General features: G+C 35.9%; 1 protein-coding gene and 1 long non-coding RNA gene across 10 annotated transcripts; one reads left to right on the top strand and one right to left on the bottom strand.

The window, feature by feature from the left end:
* Positions 1 to 2087: 2087 nt before the first annotated feature.
* Positions 2088 to 19049, bottom strand: LOC114252705 (uncharacterized). 9 transcript variants are annotated; one of them, XM_089729153.1, is made up of 11 exons: positions 17913 to 18052; positions 17578 to 17768; positions 17105 to 17199; positions 16758 to 16818; positions 11185 to 11262; positions 10827 to 11021; positions 10406 to 10513; positions 10201 to 10310; positions 7222 to 8246; positions 6024 to 6194; positions 3335 to 4949 (listed from the first exon to the last, which is right to left on the bottom strand). In XM_089729153.1, the coding sequence occupies exons 6-11, from the start codon at positions 10931 to 10933 to the stop codon at positions 4701 to 4703; spliced, it is 1770 nt and encodes a 589-aa protein (XP_089585279.1). In that variant the 5' UTR covers positions 10934 to 11021; positions 11185 to 11262; positions 16758 to 16818; positions 17105 to 17199; positions 17578 to 17768; positions 17913 to 18052; the 3' UTR covers positions 3335 to 4700. The 9 variants fall into 9 exon arrangements, with proteins under 9 accessions (XP_089585278.1, XP_089585279.1, XP_089585280.1 ...); XM_089729154.1 differs by having other exon boundaries at positions 17578 to 17678; positions 17913 to 18051; XM_089729156.1 differs by lacking the exon at positions 17105 to 17199.
* A 113-nt stretch (positions 19050 to 19162) lies between these two features.
* LOC114252073 (uncharacterized) lies at positions 19163 to 20242 on the top strand. Its single transcript, XR_003625132.2, has 2 exons — positions 19163 to 19443; positions 19777 to 20242. It is a non-coding gene; the product is annotated as an uncharacterized LOC114252073 (long non-coding RNA).
* The last annotated feature ends 3663 nt before the right edge of the window (positions 20243 to 23905 follow it).

Here is a 23905-nt window from a genome sequence, read left to right as displayed (position 1 = left end):
TTGATCAAATATTATACTTGCAGATAGTCCATATTGTATTTAATTTTGTACAATGACATATTCAACATAGTTCTTATGAATATTGTTCAAAAACGAATTCTGATCCAAAAGCAATTCTCGTAAATGTACACTCAGATTAGAAATTATTGTAAAATTAATCATATTCTAAGTTTTGTGGTGGGGAAAAGGGTTGATAATAAATGACTAATAAGTGTAATAATAAAGCAATCTTAAGAAAATTATAAATTATTTGAAAACCAAAAATATATATGTATGTAATAGAAAACTAAGCGTAATGTTTCGTTTTTATTCTAGTCTTACGAGTATTGAAGAACCTGATCAACCTCGGAGTGCTGTAACACCCAAATAAATTAATGAAATTAAACAAATTTATAGTGGATATTATTCGTTAAAAACCGTCTAAAGATTGCTCTGATTATTTTACTGTAACATGACCACAAAAAAGTTTAAGAGTAATATGGATGTCAAAACATCCACATTATAAATATAGGCATGTTGTAAATAAAATGTGGGACGAAATAAAACAATTTCCTGGTAGTAGTGGTTTCCTAGATATTCTTGGGTTGGATTATTGAAAATCTGTTCTTTTGATTTGCGTATGCTATTGTGAATATTGGAATCTCCAAACTGGAAAAAAAGCTTCTGAAAATCTGCATCTCTGTCTCCATCTCTTTCTCTTATAATATTGTGTAACAGGCACGAAATCTTTATAATCAATGTTACGCGCTTTTTGTTTGCCTCTATACTTTTCGTAAAAATACGAAATTCATTAGTTAGAATACCAAACGTGCACTCAATTGTGACTCTTCCCCAGGACAATTTTTTGTTGAAAATTCTTTTGTCCGCAATTAAACCATCCGATGGATATGGGCGCATCAAATAATTTTTAAAAGGTTAGGCTTCATTGCCAATCATCACGTATGGTAATTTGAACCAGGTAACCTCTGTGACGGTGGAATATTGAATCTATTTTCTATTACTAATCTATTTATCGGGATAGTTTCTATATTCCTGATAAAGATTGTAAAATTCGCCATTTTTTGTGGTTAGCTGGGTGCGCTCCTATTCTTGACTGAATGATATCTTCAGTTATGAATGCACTTGTTTCAAGGCAAAATCGAGCTACTTTTGATAGGGGCATTTTAAAGCGTTCTCTAAATACATGCACCACTGACGCCACCGCAGACGCAAATAGTCTAGCTGTGGCATACCATCGCAAATCACGCCGCCCGCAGCGCCTCCCAACGCACTGCGCAACGCACCACCAGAAACTGCCGGGCCCTTAAGATCAAACGCCTACAGAACAATATCATCGAGATATATGAAGCAAAGGGACCCCTGGAGGTCTGTGAGACCTGTCATCAGTCATCAGTCATTCATCAGTCGTTAGAATGTGGACATGGCAATTTTTTACCGAAGGGCATCCGGTTAAACTGGATATGCCTCTGGGGCACAGAGAAGGCTGTTTTGGGTGCATCTTCTGGCTTTATTAAAAGTTGGTGAAATCTAGAAAAGAGATCGAGGGTGCTGAAGTATTGACTTTTCCCTAATTGGTCGATGTTTTCAGTAATTTAAGGGATTGAACAACTTCACCGATAATTATGTCATAGAGTTTCCTTGTCGATGACTATACGCCATTTCTTTAAGCCGGAAGTATCCGTGTTTTTGAGAATGACTCACATGGGGAGGATCAAGGAGAGGAAAATGGAGTAATGATATCTTGGTCTAACATTTTGTCGATTTAGGTTTTTACTTCTTGTTTTTGACACTACGGGAAGCGGTATGACTTAATATGGTTTGGAGTATCGTAAGTAGTTTTGATTTCGTGTTCGATGATTGGAGAAGAATATAAGGGTTCGTAAGGTAGATGAAATATGTCGGAGTATTTTGAATATAGGTTAAAAAGGGCACCACTGTCTTCTCGGTTTACATGAGATGTTCTTCGAAAGTCTAGTACTTTTTCTGATCGTTCAGTTACACTTTCGACGTTCAGGAGAAATTGGATTGGATAGGTCTCTGTTGGATCTATTTTTAGTCTAAGATTAGGTTTGATTTAATGTTAATGATTGAGATGTTTAATCTTTTATTCTCTTTTACTTTTACAAAACAATTAGCTATAAGGATTGTTCTTGATAGGTACTGGTCCACTATGGTGCTTACTTTTAACTCTGGTTTTACTAAAGTGCATTCGATAACTGTCTCTGTGTCTGTGCGTGGAGAAAAGATCATTGATCGAAGAAATGTACACTCCGGGACACATCTATCGGCTCACCTAGTGTTTTAAGTTTTGATGGTCCCTAGCTAAAATAAATGTTAGATGGAGCAATAAGTTTTTATGCAGTTTTGAAGCTGATTTATTCATATATATATTAGTCAACCCTTTTCTTTTTCTGGCCGATGGCCGAACCTCCTGCGAGGTCCCCGCACCTAGGGGGCCGGCTGTAGTCCCGCAAGGGTCTTCGCTCCTCTTTAGTTTGTTTATTAACGACATTCCGTGGTCGCCGCAAACCGCCGCAGACAGAGACACGACTGTTTATTACTCGAGTAGAAACAAGTCCCTAGTCACGAGGAAACTCCAGAGCGCAGCCTTATGACATACGCGAGTGTGGTGTTCGCTCACGCGGCCCATATACACATAGACACCCTTCAAGCCCTACAATGACGGTTTTGCAGATTCGCCGTCTTAGCTCCGTGGTTCGTAAGGAATGTCGACCTACACGACGATTTGTGTTGTGAGTAGAGCCGAAAACCCATGAAGCCATGATAATCACCTTATTGTTGCCGCCGCTGATTACTCTCCGATTCCTGCTCACGCAGTAGCCAATCACTGTCGACGCTCTAGAAACGTCTTTACGGATCCTTCAGATCCAGGCTAGTTTTTCACAAGTCCCACCCCTCCTGGCTGAGCCGTTGCTCGCCCACCTGTCTTGGTGAAACTGGAAAGGCTCCGGGTCAATGCAATGATAGTTTACAGCGCTCCTGTTTGGTGCCGGGCCGCGGACCGCGAAAACGTATCGGCGTTGCGACGTCCTCAACGAGCGATCGTGGTCAGTATCGGTATCGAGGATACCGCACTTTCTCCTACGAGGCGGCGTGTCTACTCGCGCCGGAGCCTGGAGGTGGAGGCGCTCGCTGCTGACTACAGGTGGCGTACCACTGTCTGGTTGAAGTGTTGACCGTGGTAGTCCCCTTATCTCATCCGAGTTCGCACACTCAGCACAATATTCAATCCTCGAAATTTGAAATCCGAAATAATGAAATGAAAACAAAATTTCGATATTAAATCGTAGTTTTCAATTTCTTTGATTAACGCTTTACGTGACCGTTGTGCTGGTTTCTTCCTGGTTCAACTGTGTCTTGGTAACTGGCAATTTTTCTGATGTATTTTCCAATCATAGGCCTAAAATCGAAGTTTAAATTTACATTATACCGCTTCAAAGAAACGCATTACTGCTTCACGGCAGAAATAGGCATGGTGGTGGTACATCCCTGCGGAGTCACAAGACGTCCTACCATCAGCAAGTACGCAAATTATAATTTATGCGGATTTGATTTTTATTACACGATGTTATTCCTTCACCATGGAAGTCAATCGTAAACATTTGTTCAGTACGTATTTCATTACGAAAAATTGGAACCTGCCTGAGGGATTCGGACACCGATGAATCGCTTGATACGAATGCACCTGACGTCTTATCCTTCAAGCCACGACCACTTCATGTGTATTTTAATGTTGTATAATTTGTCCTAAAAGCGGTAGGCAGCGGCTTGGCTCTGCCCCGGCATTGCTGAAGTCCATGGGCGACGGTAACCACTCACCATCAGGTGGGCCGTATGCTCGTCTGCCTACAAGGGCAATAAAAAAAATAAAAAAAATAAAAAAAAGTGCGTGCGTACAAAGTACACAATGACATGGCAGAAGTGAAACTTCTTTGGCGAACTAATTTATAAGTCTTGCTTATATTTATACAAATCTAAAACTTTAGATTTCCGAGACTTCGTGGAAGGGAAAAAGGAAGATATGTAAGGAATTTAATTGTCATTAAAATATTTAGTGTTGAAAATTAATATAACATATAAATTTAATTTTTTTAATTTATTTCTTCAATATTTACATTATTCGACGCGATTTCTATTGGTATTGTTGTGACTAAAGTATTATGAACGTCACGCAGGTATGCAACGGAAGTGTCGAAAAATTTTAATACAGCGACATCTATCAGATTTTTTAATACTAACGTGCGTATGAAACCTCTTGTACTGAATTTCAATCAAGGATTATACGTGACGTTAAAATATCGATTCACAGAGGGCGCTACCTCATACTATAAAAGATGATTTACAGTTATTTACTAATGACAAAATTCTACATATACTTAAGATAATTGTATTTAATTTTTGAAGGTTTCACTTCTAACACGTGTGAATTGCACACATGTTTCTTTATTATTATTATTATTACTATTATTAGCATTAATAATATTTGATGATGTTTGAAAGTCTTCAATAATGTTTTCTGAAAGATTTGTCAATTTTTTTTTTCTTGCTCTAAACTCACGGACACGTTCTCTTGAAGTTTTATTTTTTTCAATTAGTAAAGTCGAAGTCGAAGGTTGAGAATTTTCTTGTTCTTGACGTACTTCAACTTCAACAGTGATTCGCGTCAAATCATTTGACTCTTAATTTTCTTCACATTTTTGCCTTTTTCGAGCTCTGTAGTCACGACTACGCTCTGCTGGAGTTTTTGGTTTAGTTTTTGTAATGATGAACGATGAGATATTCAACCCTTGGCTAGCTGCATTTTTTAAAGCCCTTTTCCGCTCTCTACATTCACGTGAACGTTCTGTTGATGTTTTACCTGGCCGTCTAACAGATATATTATTTTTAAGTGTTTCACATTCTCGCACCACAATTTTTGGCATTGCGATCTGAAAATGAAAAGTTATTTGAATTTAATATTTAATAAAAATAATTAAAGAGAATTATTAAAATACATTTATTTTATATTGTTTGAAAAATAATATAGTAATATCTCTATGTATATCTATATTCTAATATGTTGAATATTAAATTAAAATTCCTCGTGATTTTTTGTAAATAGTAAAAATACCTGAACCCAATTTAAATTTATACAATATCATTGTAAATTAATGATAACTATAGAAATTCCAGTTTTTAAATTAAAATTTCGTCAAGAGAATTTATGAAATATTGTTATTTATATTTTATGCAAAATGATTTATTGCAATCTCAAATGACGAATTGTAAATAAAAATGCCACGTGTTTTTTGTCAATATTAGAAATTATTAATTAAATTTTGTTTTTGACCTTAAAATTTAGAAAAGCGAATTTATGAAATATTTTTATTTTATGGAAAATGATTTATTAAATTATGAAATGACGAGTGGCAAGCTGAAATGCCACATGTTATTTGTAAATATTAAAACTACCTAACCTTCAAACCAATTAGCATAAAAATTGTAAATAAACAAAAAGATAACAGATATATTACTTACTTCGAATAACTGCTGAGTATACGACGACTTACTTATCACAAAATTTTATTCATAAAGTTTATTTATAAATTTAACTCACTTTATACAGTGTATAAGTGCTAATAATATTGTAAATAGATGAAAAATCTGCGTTTACTGCAAATGACGTTATGCGACAGAATTGCCATCTAAAGTTCTAATAATTAACTAGTAAACGAATACACAAACCAATATAGCGTGTATTATTTCTCGATATCCCTGATTCTCTCTCTCGTTCAATCTTTCTCACTATAGCTCTCTCCCTACTCTCACTACATGGCTAGTTGCTTCATGCTACGTTCGCCCTGTCTTACTCTCTCTCAATCGGTCTCGATCGCTCTCTCTCTTTTTCGACATTTCCGTTGCATATCTGCGTGACGTTACATCTATAAAAATTTTACCCTCATGCGCCTAAAGAAGTTTCACTTCAAAAACTCAAACTGGAAAATAAAAAGGATATTATTTACCTGACAGCTTGTACCACAGTAATAAGGTCCGTAACAGTTGAAACATTTTAGATTTGTGTTCTTTAAACATACTTTACAGAATCCTCCTGTTATCAGTGATATACTAGGACTTGTAGACGTTTCAAAACTTATAGATATAGTTGGTTGGACGTTTTTATTCTGTCGTTCACCCTGTCGAAGATGAAAAATAGTCGCTAAAAAGTTAAATCAAACAAGCGGTTTCAAAAGATACGTGGAATCCACTAGGAAACAATTCGAATGAAATGTCATTAATAGAATGTCATATACAGCTTAGAGATACATCACCGAATACTAAGGATAGTGATTTTGAACATAATTGATCTCATATAATTTTTATTGAGAACTAATTTTAAATGAAAACTGTCTACAGTTAGACTATTTGTAAAAAAAAGTGGCCTGCAGTGTATAATTTTTATTGTAATTGAAAATCAGTGGTCTTGCAACGTATTTAACACGTGTGACCGCATAACATCCACGATGAACGAACGTACACACACGTAAAATTATAACGTATATAATTGAACGTACAAACACGTAAAATTATAATTTGTGTAATTCCAGGTGGTAGAGCGTCTTGTGAGTCGGTACGGGTAGGTATCACCACCGCGCCCATTTTCTGCCACGACACGACGAGCAGTCGTAGTTTCTGGTTTGAAGAATGGGACATTGACAGTCGTCGTGGCCTAAAGGATAAGACGTCCGGTGCATTCGTGTTGAGCGATGCACCGGTGCTCGAATCTCAGGCGAGTAACAATTTTTCTAATGAAATACGTACGCAACCAATGTTCACGATTGACTTTTACGGTGAAGGAATAACATCTTGTAATAAAAATCAAACCCGCAAAATTATAATTTGCGTAATTACTGGTGGTAGGACTGGTAATCGTTTCGGTTTGAAGGGTGGGGCAGCCGTTGTAACTATACTTGAGACCTGAGAACTGGTATCTCAAGGTGGGTGGCGCATTTACGTTGTAGATGTCTATGGGCTCCAGTAACCACTTAAAACCAGGTGGGCTGTGAGCTCGTTCACCCATCTTCTTCTAAGCAATAAAAAAAACATGATGTGATGTCTGTAGGGTCAGTCCTATATTCTTAATACCAAGTGAGCTCGCTGAAACGTCTTAAAAGTGCTCATAAAGTTATGAATATTTTGAACATGTAAAATAAAAGTTCTCACCGATTCATCGGTAGTGTTGTCACCAGTTTGAAAATTCGGAGGTTCTGCTTTGACCTGCTGTTCATTTAGAAGTTCGATGTACATAGGATCTGTTGTTTCATTGTTATAACAAGATTGTGACCTTTGCGGATTATTTGTATGATAAGGATGCTGATCGTGATGAACAGCATTGTAATTATTGAATGAACTTAATAATTTACTTTGATTATTTTCGTGTTGTTTAGATTGCGCATCGTAATGTACAGGAGAGTTACGGTAATGTTGGTTACTTGTATCTTGATTCATTATGATTTCCTTCTTCATAGCTCTTTGTTTATTTGTGAAATCAGATTTGCTGAATGAAGGATTATTTTGTTTCAAAGTGAATTCACTAAGATTTATGCGTTTAATCCACTCTAACATTTCGTAGTACAATTCTTCTATTTGCTTAAGGTGGGTGCCAATTTTGTTTGCTTTAGCAATTTCAAATGTGCGCTCAATGAACGACTCATTAAAGTTTTCTATTTTACTTAGATGTAGGATACTGTTTGTTACAGCGTTATACGACAAATTGAAATAGTAAAATTTTATATACGTATATTGTGAGTTTGTAATGTTCTTAGGATAGTCTTCATAATTTTTTTGTTGGTACCACTGATTTAATGTTTTTATCATTTTAATTAAATTACTCGAGACCGAGTCGATCATATCGCGCGGTTTAATGTTGCTTGTCAATTCACAATGTTGGTTAATATATTTTGATAAACTTGTATTTGTCCACGCTGTATCTTTATTTCTGTCAAACGATATGCATTCTTCTCTTGGGAATGGATCTCTTTCATGTGCATAATTGCCCTTTGTGAGAACAGTATTATTCTCAATGGGAAAATTATTTGATATATTGTCTATTTTATAATCTGTGACCCAGTTAGAAACAAATTCAATCTCTTCATCATTAATTATTGTTACTTCTACATCTACGGGCTTGTTAAAATCAATATCTGCCATTCGTTTTAAAGTGTTGACAGACTCCATGGTTATTTTACCTGCAACAAAAGTAGTAAATTGTATCATACTTTAATTACTAACGTGTAATTACATGACAGAAATATTAGTTTGAACTTATTTTTATAGGCTTTGTAGGCAGACAAGCATACGGCCCCTTTGATGGTGAGTGGTTACCGTCGCTCTTGGACGGTAGCAGTGCCAGGACCACAGCCAAGTTGCTACATACTGAGTACTCTCCGTAAGGGTTGTTTGAAGAAGGATATCTCATGGCGTTACACTATGTGACGAAACCATGCGTGCCGTCTCAAAAATCTGTAACTTTGTTTTTATTTACAATAACCAGCTGAAATTTGGCATGTAAGATCTCTGATGTATATACACTATCAAGTAAGGGTACATTCATCAATTCATCCAATTCTTTCATAGTTGTTGTTTATTCTCTGACGTTCAGTTGGCCATATAGTTGGTATATAACCGGCTACAATTGATGATTTTGCCATAGGTTGTCGTAATAAATACCAAGCGGCTTTCAACTGAATGAAGTACATCTATACTCAATTTTTTCATTATATCGACGATGTCAAATTCTGGATTTTCATCTATTATCTCAATGATCAGGCGTTGTAAATTACTAATACCTCTTATGTTTATTGACATACTCAACAACATAAACAGCGCAAGCATACTCGTCCTGTATAATTTGAAAATCCATTTTAGATTTTAAATGATGAAAAAACAAAATGATTAAAAGAATTAAACCACTTTTCTGATGGTTTTCGACGATAAAATAATTTTGGTCGCTTGATACCAGCACGAATAATACTGTAATAATGTTCATCACTCTCAATATTATTGTGGGTATAAAAATGATCAAAACTTGTATAATTAATATTTTCTAAGTTTGATCGAATCAATTTATAATGTTCTTTATATTTTTTAAAAAGGTCTTTTGAGTAATCGGAATCAGTATTCTCTTCATTGGTAACAATGTGACAGTGTTTTTTGTCGGCATAAAAGGTGCTCCAAATCGACAGTTATCTTTTTTGCTGGGATCCATTTTTTTTGTAACATGTAGAAGTGTGTTTATGAGTTAGAAGTTTAATATTTCCAGACGACTCTGATTCAGCTACTGAAACTAACTCATCAATCATTTGGATCACATCTGGATTGTTATTTAACAACTCTTTTGGTGCATTATCCAGTCATAAAAGCATGGGAGCGTGAGGACTTCCGCGTTGTTGAAATTCGATTCTTTTAAAATAATGAACGAATCGATATTTGCAAAATGGGCTTCTCTTTTATGATTGCAAAATTTTTAATAAAATAATTCACTAATTTTTCAAAATAAATTGCACAAGTAACTGCATCTTCGCTGATTAATGTGGCTTTGTGAATGAAAGACATTTCTGAAATAAATTTCTTAGATACATTTGCTCCGTTATTTTTTAATTTATCCACTTTCATTTGCACTTAGAATCATAAAAGCAGCTGGCGCTCCTAATTGTCTTATTATTGCAAAGATATCCCTTTTACGCTCTGACCAGTACCAAGCAGAATTTGGTATACAACAAAGAATATCTAAGATTAGTTTAGATACAGTTATTTATATAGTTTTCAGACTGTATGTCTTCTTTAGTAATCTTAGTATTGTAACCAATGTGTTTAAAAGCAACACCACAACAGTGAATTGAACTAGGTTCAATTCAACCCGTTGAAGACACAAGTTTGCGCGTTGATTGCGAAGAAGGACCCCTTTGTCATGGTGCCACAATTCTAAGGAGTATCCCTGCAACCTTCCAAGAGTATCGGGATACTTGGGGTCGACATTTCGAGCGATGTCCAATTTCGGAGTCACTTGGAGGGCAAGGCCAAGTTCGGTAAATGGCTCAGGGCAAGTATGCAGGTGTGCTGAATTTAAAAGCTGTTTTCGGATGTCTTTCGGTGAAATTTCTAGCTGCATTATTCTAATTACAGAGTGAAAAAAACAGTTACCATCCCCCAAAATGTCCATGTTCGGGCGTAACAAAACATGCGGCGTTGCACATTCGAGATGTTGTTCGTATGGTGCAACAAATGAAGAAATTGGAGTATTACCATGAAATCTAGAAAACAACAAAAAAAAAGGATAAACTCAATGACTATAAATATAGTCGATATATTATATAAAAATTAAAATTTTAATTTTTCAAAAACATACTGCATTACTGATTGCTGAGTATTGTTCACCGACATAACATCATTTGTCGCAGTTATTTCTTCTCGTTCTTTATCTTGTATATTGTCGGAATTATATATGTTTTCTGAACTAAAAAGAGAACAGTAAAATATACTATGTAACTTTGACATTGTTTAATAATAACCAATTATGAAAAAAAAAAAATTCTGAATAATTTATTAATTAATAATAAAAATTAATAATTTTTATTTATTTTAATTGTAAAATTAATAATAGCAATAATTAAATTGATGCCAGAGATATTAAATATTGTTATTTTAAACAAAATTTAATCATACTCAATAATCATATAAATAGAAAAAAAAACAAAAAACAAAATTAATAAAAAAGTATATTTATTTCTAAATTTTCTATTATAATTATTTAAAAAAAAATAACTTACATTTGTGAAAAGTTCCCTTCCTTCTGTTGCAAAATAGCATTAAGCCGAGAACATTTTAGTTTATGACGGTATTCTTTTTTTCGCAAAGATTCTTTCATTTTAAACATTTTATAAATATTTTCATTATCTTTTATATGCTTTCGATACCTTTGTTGGCGCTGTGCAAGATTTACTTTCCGTATATTTTTTTCAGTACTGAAATTAATTACGGTTATTAATGTTAAAATAATTATTTATTAGAAATGTATATTATTTTTAATGAATATTTTTTCCTTCATTAATTTCTCGTCTGATTTCTACTAACTTTACAATTGTATTTAAAATTACACTGCCAAACATATAATATTCTATATCATACCTTGTTTCATTTTTATTTTTTTGCCGCTGCCGATACCTTCTTTGGTACTCCACATTTTTTCTTTTCCGTATTTCTTTCCTGTTAACAAATAAAATACTACATTTTATATGAAAAGAAAAAAATAACAAATAATCGTAAATAAATTATACAAATACAACCACAAAAATAAAACACGTGGTGATCATACATACAACCAAACAAAAAACACGTGTCGCTTATATCGCTCCCTTAGTAATGTAAAGGCCTATTTCAAAAACACCAACTTTTGAGAAAATGCGTTTAAAGATTCGGGATTCCCGATATTTTTACTCTATCATTCATAACATCGTAATTTAAAGTGCTATAGCCCTGAATTTTTTTATATACAGTATGATAAACGTACTACAGTATTAACAACTGAAACATTACAAAAAATATGATTTTAGCATAATCGGCGTTCAACATCTCTCGGCTTTAATTCGTATGGAACCCAATTACCTTGTTTATGAATCATTCCTAACGATTTTAAACGATGTGAGACTGCTTGCTGCATTGATTTAAATATACTAGATGAGTAGTTACCGCGTCAACGCGTAACCACTCAACATAAGCCCACAGGTGTATGCCCGGCTTATTTCATTCAGTTACTTGAGTGCCGTCGTCCAAGTAATAAGTCCTGAAAAATGTGTAAATTTGTGGCGAAAGAGTGCCTTTCGAGGTCGGAAATACACAAAAAGGCAAGCGGGATTACTTTTCACACATAATTTTATCCATTCTGTATGGATTTTCATTGTAAATAAAACAAAAACTGATTTTAGAGATCATCAAGAAATGGCTATGAAATTAAGGTTCAGTATTGCCAGTAAAACATCTTTTGGTTTTCGAGTGATTATAGGAAATTTTTATATTAATGAAATCCAGAAATTTTCGAGGCAGATCATCAAGTTGATTCTGGCTACCACAATGGTTAATGAATATGCATGCGTCTGAATAAAAAAAAAATGCGGTACACATTAAACTAATCTCTTCATCCGTGCATTTTCCCGGGTATGATCTCACATTTACACGAAATTAATATGTTACTTATGTATTCCAAACTGTAGAAAAATAAAGGAAAAGACAATAATGTCTCTCTTTGGCTCCGTGTCCGTAAGATATAAATATACTGTGTCATATTCTAGAACCTAAATAAACTGTAGACAGTTTCATGAAAATCTGTACAGTTTCAGCCATACATTCATTCAGTCACCATTCTTTGAATAATGGGTTCAGAAGCAAAAAACACACAAATACAATTATTACACAATTATAAATTATTTGTATTATTATTATTGAGCTCGTCCACCCATCTAAGCAATAAAAAAAAACTTCGTTTAAGTTTATATTCAAAATTATTTTAGTTAAATTATTTTATTTATTAATATTCGCCTAAATAATAAATATTCTGGCGAAATATTTCTTATAGCAGGCAACATAAATCGTTCTGCTTCAAGTAATATTACCATCTTTATCCAACTGACGATACGCCGCGTAACTAGTGAACTAGAGTAAGAGAGATGGATATATGTTTAATTTAAAATGTTTATTAGTTTCAAAGCTACATCGTCGTCGCATAAAGCGGCTACACTTTTGTGTACGCAAGGTATAATAGCCGGCAAACTTCTTGAGCATTTGTCGACGTAGTGGGGGTAAGTTCGCGCATGGTACACTCACGTGCAAAAACAATATTTACTCTACGTCATAATGCTATTAAATTATTAAAATCAACATATTATTATGTATTTAATATAGGTTAATAATTGTAATAATTTAATCTTGGGGTAAAATAGATATTCCTTATTAAGTCAAAACTAGAGCTGTTGCCAGGTCTTGGTTCAGTTGAAGCGAAGCTGGTATTTGTAATTTTTTTTTCGTTATCATAATCTTGACCAGTATCATCATCAATGTTTTCATCACCCGAGTCGCTATCATCGTGATGAGTCGACATAGGGCTCATCGGTGTAGTTTACAACTCGGTCGGTTCGGTCTTCTTTTTTGTCTATAATTAATTATTTTTTGAAGATATTCGATTCGTAGTAATCGAATGTTACTTTTTTCAATTACCAGCTTCCGATTACTTTCTGGTTTTTTTTTCCATCATTCCGAGCCATAAAAATTTATATTTTCTTTAAATTTTTCGAAGCCTTTCTACGATACGGAGTTTCGCTGCTTGTTATGTAGTTATTATGATTACATCTTTTTATTACAGATTGAACGAAACTATCCATTCCGGTAACTTTCTTCTTCCCTGATCTTTTCTTACCCGGAGTCCGAAACACGGCGAGCAAGCCAGAGTCTTTAGCTTCGTTAATAATGCACCTAGCAGTACTCACTGATGTTTTTCTTGCTTCCGAAGTCTGTTTTACTTTTTCCATATCATTCTTCTCCTGTTTTATAATGAAGCAATATACGTCGTACACAAATTTTCTACCCTTTCTTTTGAATACTACGCCATAGTGTATTTTTTATAAAAAATCGACAAACACTCAACATATAGCAATGGCAACAAAGTCAACAAGTAATTATAACAAATAACTTAACGATTAATAACGATAGACTTTTTACTGTACGCAAGCGTACTTTTGGGAGCAAGCGGAACGAGGGCGCGGTGCGGGACGCAAGGTTCGACTGATCTACCAATAACGCGCTCGATACGATTTCCCCTGCCGTCGCGCCTCACCCTCACCACCAAAGTGATCTAAAATTCGGTTCTGCGCAGTCAAGGTCATTTGCTCACGAAGTTTGCCGGTTACTATACTGAGGTTTGATAGTTATATTTTAACGCTCTGGCTTGCTGAGTGACTTCTAAAGTAAGTGCCAGTTCTGTTTGTGTTTGAGACGAATCTTCCTCCAATAATTCCGTCAATTCTGCATCCTCATAAATTTTTGGCCTTGCACTGCGATCTTTGTCTTCTTCGTCAAAATCACCGTTTTTAAACTTTTTAAACCACTCACGACATGTTCTCTCACTCAAGGCAGCCTCATTAAATGCTTTTACGAGCAATCGATGCGCCTCGGCTGCAGATTTTTTAAAATTAAAAAAGTAAATTAAAAGTTCCCGTAAATGACGCTTATTTGGTTCAAATGTTAACATTTTTGGATTAAAAAAAAAATGATGCTAATACGGAGTTAATAATATGATAGGGTTAAGTTGTTCTTAAATGTTCAACTTAATTTTCAAGCCGATTATCATCTGTGAGTTCGAACGTAAACCTCGTGCCACACCATCTTTCTCAAAACGGCGGAAATTTATTTGTACACCTTTTATATTACTACAATAATCTAACGAAATGGCAAATAATATTAAATAAAGTAGGAAATCAAAAACTTCAAAAAACAAATATACGACGGAGGAGATTGACGATGACTCATGTTTGGGCTTCCGAAACAAAACTTCACGAGAACTTTGTGAGCTGCGTATATTTCACGAGAAGCATAACAATGTTCCAGAGAGATCCGTACTGTACTACGGGTAGGACACGAATGATTGAGCGCTTTTTTTCCCCTACCTATGCTGGATAGCCTTGAGAGGCTATTTCAGCTTCACCCTAACGTGTGTAGGTGAGCTTACGGGGCTCAAACCGGTTGCTAACACTGACTCTAGCAAGAGCAGTGCTTCGCAGAATCTACCACCGGATCGCAAACGCGATCCACTGAGAAGATCCGGCGAGAAACTCAGATGGCTGTGTCTATGGGTTAATTCGCTCGTCGAGCCCTTCGTCGCAAGCGACGGGTTCGACGAGCGACGGTATTTTCATCTGTTTTAAAATTATAACCCCAGTTTTCCTGTAATTCCTTCACGTCGTAAAAGAAGTCATAAGAAAGTTTTTTTCATTTTCGTTTTCTAGTTAATTATACATCAGCAGAGGTTGTGTCAGTATTCAATTCAGTTATCAAGTATCAGATGATGTAGTTGAAGACCGCTGTCTTTTGACTGTCTTTTATTTCGTCCCACTACCTTCTTGAATATTGGGATCCATAAAGACTCCCCAAGGGCAAATTTACAATTTCAAAACATAGTCCAACTACAATGGCCTAATCATTATCACCTATTCACTGATGCATCTAAACTATCCCAAAATGGTCTTTTAGGTGCTGCAGTATGTCTCCTTAAAATACAAACTCCCTCAGACTTCCTCTGTGTACTCTGGTGAAGCTGTTGCTCTTTTAGAAGCAGCTCTTTTTATTAAAACTCGCGGTCTAAATAAATCAATAATTTTTTCGGACTCCTTAAGCTGTCTTCAAGACATAACTAAATTTCCATTGCATTCAAAAGTCAATTTTGTAATTATATTAAAAATTAAAGAAATCTGTTTCAATGTCCCTGCTCCGGACTTGATGTCACTCTCGTCTGGATCCCAAGTCATAGCGGAATTAGTGGGAATGAGCTTGCCGATTCCTGTGCCAAGGAGGCTGTTGTCATGGGCTGTAACAAGTATAACAAAATTTTTCCTCGAGATTTACATTCCTTGGCAAAACCTGATATGCTTCAATCTTGGAATGAAAGCTGGCAGATTTCTCGTCAGTCAGTAGGTAAGCATTATGGTAATTTGCAACCGACCCTGCCCTCTTTTTTTCCTTGGTTTTCCTCCCACTGCCATCTCCCTAAAAAAATTGTCTCAGCTATAATCCGTCTTAGACTTGGCCATGTTTGCTCCCCTGTTTTTCTTGCCAAAATTAAAGTCCGTGACCATTCTCTTTGTGAGTGTGGATTAGATGAGGGTACCCTGGATCACATTTTCTTCGACTGCCCCAATATCGTAATCCCTCTTTATGATATCCTTCCCAATCACATTCCCCGGCCTATTAATATTAATTGTTTATTAACTTTAGTCTATTCTAAACATGTAAATATTCTGTGTAAATTTTTATCTGCTAATAATATTAATCTCTAAAGTAGTTAGTTTAATATATATTTGTTTGTGCTGTTCTTAAAACCACAGATTCTCGTATGGAGAAACCGACCAAATTTATTTGTATTTAGATTTAGTAATTTTTTCCCTCTCTAAGCACTTGTCATTTTTGTAAATACTTTGACAGTGGCAAAATCAATGCCAAAGACGTTGGAGCCAAATTATTTAAATAAATAATAATAATGAAGAATGCTGTCTGGCTGCTGGTTCTGTATTTATAGATTGCATCATTATCACTAAGTTCAGCATCACTCTCTTCAGAATTAATTGGTGATATGTGGTAATCTTGGGAGTAGCGGGATGTACTATTATTGGTTCAACTTTTTCTAGTGTCTGAAACGATGGAGACGTAGATTGTGACCGAGAAGTTTGTTGTTGCTCATCCGAGTGTATAAGATTATTTTGCAAAGTAGTATTGCTGGAATTTTTGGGAACATTGTTGGGACGATTGGCGACTACCAAAAGTTGTGCTGGTATTATTGTCGGAACTTGAAGATGAGCTGGAACTACTTGAAGATGATCTGCATGACCATTTTGATGGGGTTCTGATAAAAACAGTAAACGGCTGAGGCGTAGCGACTCATAGTTGTGTATTTTCAGCAATTTTTGGGTGCGGAATAATAATTGACGTAATTTCGTTACCTGTATAACGTTCATTAATCTTAGGAATATTCTCTTTTTCCAAAAGACGTCCAGTACTTAACTGAAATAAAAATTAAACAATTAGATGCTATACATTATTTAAACATACACACATACATACATAATATCATGCCTGTTTTCCATTATTAGGGTAGGCAGAGACAATAGAGTGCCACTCGCCACGATGAATGGTGTGGACATTATATACACTTAATTTGAAATACAATTCGATTTAACTGATAGTAAAAAAGGTATGTAGAATCTTATTCAAATGAAGTATAAGGTACATAGTAAGAATTTTATTATATGTATTGGTTAATAAAAAATATAGTATGTAGAAAACTTACTTCTTGTTCCTTGGGCGATTCACTGTTTTGGGATATTTAGTCGTTCTGGGAGATTGAGTAGGTTTTAAATTTTATGAGACCACAATGCCATATTTCTACAAATCAAAATAATAATTGTATCTATTTGAGTTCATTGTTTCCTTGAAAATTAATTCACACCTACTTAACCCATAAATAGAACAATTTACTGATTTTTAAACCAACCAAACTCAACATTATGGACCAAATTCATATTTTGATGAAATATTTCGCATTATGTAAAGAACTAGCCTTATATGTAAACACAATTCCTGTATTCAATTTTGTGAAAAAAAGAATGATTTTGAGATAAGCATAGAAAAAACTGAATTTCGTTGTAAAATAAGGACCTAATTTGATTTAAGACGAGGTATTTTAATATTTTTTTGTAATACAAGGGCCTAACTCTAATTCAGCCTGTATAAAATATTATTAAAAAATATTGCAATACTTACCCGATAATTTGTAAAGCACAATTTCAATTTGGACTATTTTGGACATGGTGTCAGCGCTCCGGCTTCGTAAAATACTGGCGCTGTACTGGTTGGGGGCCTCTCTAGAAGGAAGAGGCGAACGCGCGAGAGGGTGGTGTGAAAGGCGCACAATTACAGTAGGTATTCATTAAAAATTTGGCTTTTTTCTCTTTCTGTGAAAGCCAAGTGGTGGAACAGTTGATATTGAGCCTATATATATATGCAAAAAGTCAAAACCTCAAGATTTCATTTTGCCTATCTATTACTAAGGGAGCGATATGTGAAATGTTTTAAATAAATTTTATTTTTTTACTTACATAGTATTTGGTGACTTTATACAATTATCAATCACCAATTCTGTCACTGTATCACTTTCTATCACTGTATACAATTCACTTTCCATTTTTTTAAGTGTTTTTGAAATTAATTCACAAAATAACTCAACTCTTTTTTTTTTATAATTTATAGCCTGGTAACTAGACCTTTAGGCCAAATAACTCAACTTTTTTTTTAGAGTTTATGGCCTGGTATCTAGACCTTTAAGCCAAGTATCTCAACACGAACACAAGCAGTGTTGCCACATGGTCGTTATTACGGATGCTTTTGTCTGCCACACAACAGCAGATATTTAGCAATTTCGTTTGTCAAAAGACATTGGCCACTCTCCATACTTTGCACGGCCCACTAAACGAAGTTCAAGGACAGAAATGAAATTTAGTTTTAATAACAAACTACATATCCCTTTTGTTATAAACAAATTAAAATCAATATTGTTCATGGGGATACAGAGATATTTAAAAAATAAGATAAGAATTTTGGGTTATATCATATGATTTTGCTGTCATTACACTGACACTTTAACATCATCACCAGCTTAAATATTATTTATATTACCGGTAAAATGGGGCGATTAGGGACAAATTCCAACTTTATGACCAATTTTAAGGTAGTTGTTGATGTTTATAATGCTATATCAGGATCAAAATGATTGAAATGATGAATAATCATAAAAAATATCTGCTCATAAAAAAAATATCAGCAGCAGTTTCAAAAAGTTGGTATGTTTTCTGTTCGTTGAAATCTCTACTTTCCGTTGGTGAAAAAAAAATGTATTAAATGTAAAAATGTAGGGTAGATTTAGATAAGGGTCCATCAACTTTTGAGTCGAGGAGGGAGGGGTGTAAGGGCTTATCACTGCACCATCACCAAGCAGCATATCCCCATGGTTATGAAGCCTCAGCCGCTCCGCCTCGCACTGTTTCCGTGCTCCGTCACAGCGGGCGAGGAATGCTTTCCCTCCGCGCCTCCGGTTTTATATACACTCTAGGGGTAGGGCAGACCAGACCAGGTAGAAAGTGGGGTGCTCTGATTCGGTTTTTGATATTTTTCGAATATTTATGCAATTTTATTACCAAAAAACGAGCAATTTTACTATTTTATATTATTTAAAAAGAAATTTGATTACAGACAGCTAAAAAGACGCTATAAAAAAATGCGTCATTTCACGTTCCGTTCCACAGTGTAAACAAAATTTTGTTACTTTTTGTGCAAAAAAAAAACAATATAATGGGGTTGGCAACTGTCAAAGTGGCGCTGATGTGCATTGTTCCCATAACATTCAATATTTGTATTGGAATTTTTGATTAGAAATTATTTTAAACACAATGACGGGTTGTTTTGTGCCAATATGCTCAGAAATTGGAGTACATCAATTCCCGAAGGACAAGAAAATTGGAAGACTGTGGTTAAAGGCCATTTGACGCGAAAAAAGTACTCCCACAAAAAGTTCGAGGTTATGTCGTAAACACTTTGTGGAATCTGACTATGAAAACATTAGTAAATACACAGGTATGTTTCTTTCTGTCAAATATTTATAATGCATGACTAGGTGTGGCACACATCTTTGCTCTCTTATAAAAAAAATCCAAAAATAATTAGTTAGTTATATTAATAGTTAGTTGCTAACATATTTTGCAAGTAGATTTATGCTGTAAGGAACCTTTTAACAAACATAAAATCAAACTGGAGGAAACACATTCCTCATGAGCTGTTGTTCATTATCAGCTGTTATTATTGAAAGTTCTATCTAAATCGCTGCATCCATTGTAATAATAAATATTTTGAAACTATGGTCAGGTTTCCTTGTGATAGTATATTTAAATGTTTTTCTTTGTGTTGTAGGTGTCAAACATCAACATAAATATCTGAAGAAAGGTGCTGTACCATCTATACTTTCATGGAATATGAAACCATTTTCTGAAGAAACAAAAAGTAGAGAACAAAGGCTACAAACTCGTAACCTTAAAAACAGCTTTTTAGCCTGCCCAACACTTCCCAATACTGTGAAGATATAGTACCCCTTGAAGAACACAGAAATGTGCATTTTAATTCAAATATCTCTCAAGAAATTTTAATAGAAAATAATAACTCTAGTATAGATGAAACAATTACAAGGCATCATATTTCTATTGGAACTCAAACATCCAATACATTAAGATTGTTCTCTACAGAGCTATTACTTGCAGACGATGAGATAGTGCAATACTACACCGGGTTGGAAACAGCATCTAAGTTTTCATTAGTTTTAATCACACTTTTGCCAATGGCAAATGATATAAGGAATTGTCAATAAAAATAATTAAAAATATTCCTGATTTTTTATTTCGACAAGTGTGTATAGTTATAATACAGATATTTTTCATACAATGCGTCTTTGAAAATATTTTCATAAAAGGTATCTCATTTATTTAACATATTATTTATAAAATTATTCTTTTTCAACATAAATCACTTTGATGTCCTTGTAGGTGTAAATGACCAAGTTGCAGTATGTTTTGCCTGAGCAGTATAACTGCCCTTGGATTTGATAATAATATGGGCAGGTTTTTTTAGAGACAATATCCCGTTACGTTGTTCTAAATAAGGCACCGTTGTTATATTTATTTTATGTTTTCTTCTAGCGTATGGACATTTCACTTCAATTATAGTTTCTTCGCCCAACACACCATCAGGAGATGCAGCAAAATATGGGCGCTCTTGGCTAATGAAAATGGCACATGGCTCCACTAGCAAATCATATATATTAGCATATTTTGCTAGAGCAATTTTTTCATTTTGTTTCAAAAGTAAAATTTTGGTCATATAACTAATCTGAAAAAAGTAAAATAATACATTAGTTGGTAGGTAATGTGTGTAATAAGAGCAATTCTTTTTGCACATGCTACAAGGAATAAAGTTCCTAAGGTACACAATTTAATATTATTATTATTATAGCTACCGGAAACAGTTTGAGAGAAGTTTTCTAAGTTAAAATAAAGCATCAACATTGTACCTTTCGACAAAATCCACTTTTTTTCCTCGTAAAGATGCAGCACGTTTTCTCAACTACTCCTTTAATTCTTTAACTACCCAGTTGGAATACATGTTGTAAAACTGTTTAGCACTACTTAGAAAGTAATAAGAACCGTATCAAAGTCACAAAATGCCGAAATATCACGAACGCAAAACATACAAAATGGCGGCTCTCTGTGACAAGGGAACAAGCTACGCTGGCGACATCTGAGAAAAGCTTTAACCGGCCAACCCCATTGCTTATTACAGCAACAGTAATTTTACTGTGCACATTAATAACAACAAAACTATGTGAATATATTAAAATAACTAGCTTTTACCCGCGAACATCGTCCGCGTGGACGTGGAAAATAAAGCATTGTTTGTGAACTATTGTTCACAAACAATGCTTTATTTTAGAACAAATTTGGTCAGCATAACAAACGTTATAGTGAGCCAACCTTAACATATAGACATATACTGTCGCGGACTTTTTTTTAGAGCTTTATAGGGAAACAATTCTGTCATACATTATTTTAGCGAAACTTTAATCGTTTCTGCAGCGCACGCAGCGAAAGCTCTCAAAAGGGAAAAAAAACTCCGATTTTGAAACATTATTTATTGGTGCTTCGCTTTTATTGGTCTTAGCGTGATGTTATATAGCCTATAGCCTTCCTCGATAAATGGGCTATCTAACTTATCTTGGGCAAAATGTATCACTGAAATGAAAATATACAAATGTATCTTTTCATAACAGTGAACTATATCTATCTTCTAGTACAATAGTTCAGTCTAGTTCAGTAGCTCCACAGAAATGTTTTGGCGTTGAGTTTGGTTTTCCTTCACTAGTTCATAAACAGATAAATAGATCGAGATATAAGAAGCAACGGGACCCTTGGAAGTCTGTGAAAGATGTATTCATCAGTCGTTAAAATGAGGACAGGGCATTTTTTTTAACCGAAGGGCATCTGAATAAACTGGATATGCCTCTGGGGTAGAGAGAAGGCTGTTTTGGATGCATGTTCTGGCTTTATTAAAAGTTGGTGGAATCCAGAAGAGTATTGACTTTTCCCTAATTGGTCGATGTTTTCAGTAATTTGAGGGATTGAACAACTTCAGCGATAATTATGTCATAGAATTTCCTTGTCGATGACTATACGCCATTTCTTTACGCTGGAAGCATCCGTCTTTTTGAGAATGACCCAGATGGGGAGAATCAAGGAGAGGAAAATGGAGTAATGATATCTTGGTCTAACATTTTGTCGATTTGGGTTTTTACTTCTTGTTTGTGACACTACGGGAAGCAGTATGACTTAATATGGTTTGGAGTATCGTAAGTAGTTTTGATTTCGTGTTCGATGATTGGAGAAGAATATAAGGGTTTGTAAGGTAGGTGAAATATATCGGAGTATTTTGAATATAGGTTAAAAAGGGCATCACTGTCTTCTTGGTTTCGATGAGATGTTCTTAGAAAGTCTAGTACTTTTTCTGATCGTTCAGTTACACTTTCGACGTTCAGGAGAAATTGGATTGGATAGGTCTCTGTTGGATCTATTTTTAGTTTAAGATTAGGTTTGATTTAAATAGGTTAGAGATGTTAATGATTGATGTTTATTTTTTTATTCTCTTTTACTTTTACAAAACAGTTAGCTATAAGGAGTGTTTTTGATAGGTGCTGGTCCACTATGGTGCTTACTTTTAACTCTGGTTTCATTCGATAACTGTCTCTGTGCGTGGAGGAAAGATCATTGATCGAAGAAATGTACACTCCCGGATACATCTATCGGCTCACCTAGTGTTTTAAGTTTTGATGGTCCCTAGCTAAAAATAAATGCTAGATGGAGCAATAAGTTTTTATGCAGTTTTGAAGCTGATTGATCAACCCTCTTTTTTTTTCTGGCCAATGGCCGAACCTCCTACGAGGTCTCCGCACCTAGGGGGCCGGCTGTAGTCCCGCAAGGGCCCGTTCCTTCTCCGCTCCTCTTTATTTTGTTTCCGCGGTCGCCGCAGACCGCCGTAGATAGAGACATGACTGTTTACTACTCGAGTAGAAACAAGTCCCTTATCACGAGGAAACTCCAGAGCGCAGCTGTAACCCTCGGACAGTGGTTCCAAAAATGGCGCATAGACATAAACTCAGCGAAAAGTACAGCGGTGCTATTTCAAAGGGGAAACTCAACGCGTATTTCCTCCCGTATTAGGAGGAGAAATCTTTGTCCCCCGATCACCCTCTTCGGCTAATCAATACGCTGGGCCAGGAAGGTCAAGTACCTGGGAGTCATCTTGGATGCATCGATGACATTCCGCGCGCGCAAAAAACGACTCCCCTGCACTCTTACACCCGACATCCGATCCCCTCCGAGGTCAGAACCCGGATGAGGTAGGGGGGCTACCGCGGTCAACACTACAACCAGACGGCGCGGCTCACCCCAAGGACGCCCAGCCGACGGAGCCTTCGAGGCGAATCGAAGGCTCTGAAACGTCGGCCGTCTCGGTACGGCAGCCCGTCGGGCCGCCCAGACGGTGCCGCTGGTGTCCCGGAATACCCCGCTGGACCAGAACCAGCCTGCCGGGTCGGGACGCGATACACCGTCGACCGGTCGCTCTATTCACTCCACGGCAGCGCGCTAGAGTGCTGGTAGCGCGCCGCGCGGCTTCACCCCCTCAGGTCGCCCCTTGACCTTCACCGGGGGGAGGCCGCTACCTACAGGGGCCGGGACGTACGGGCGTATTCCCGCCTCCGGCCCCCGGCTCGACGGCGACGGATCGGTGCGGAAAGGGAAGAGCTCTCCCTCTCTCGCTCCGCCGCCTCCTTCTGCGAGATGGTGGACTCGCAGCAGTCGAGCATCGCCTTCCAGGGCGCCTCGCTGCCGAGCATCGTAGCCACGACGCGCGGCAGCGAGAGTTCCTCTCCTATGACCGCGACGAGGGCGGCGCGTTGCTCGTCGAATCCAGAGCAACGCGCCAATGTATGTTCCGC

This window comes from Bombyx mandarina, chromosome 08, assembly GCF_030267445.1.
Source record: "Bombyx mandarina strain Sakado chromosome 08, ASM3026744v2".
Taxonomy (NCBI): domain Eukaryota; kingdom Metazoa; phylum Arthropoda; class Insecta; order Lepidoptera; family Bombycidae; genus Bombyx; species Bombyx mandarina.
The sequence above is the reverse complement of the archived record's forward strand: the minus strand, read 5'-3'. Positions and strand labels throughout refer to the sequence as shown.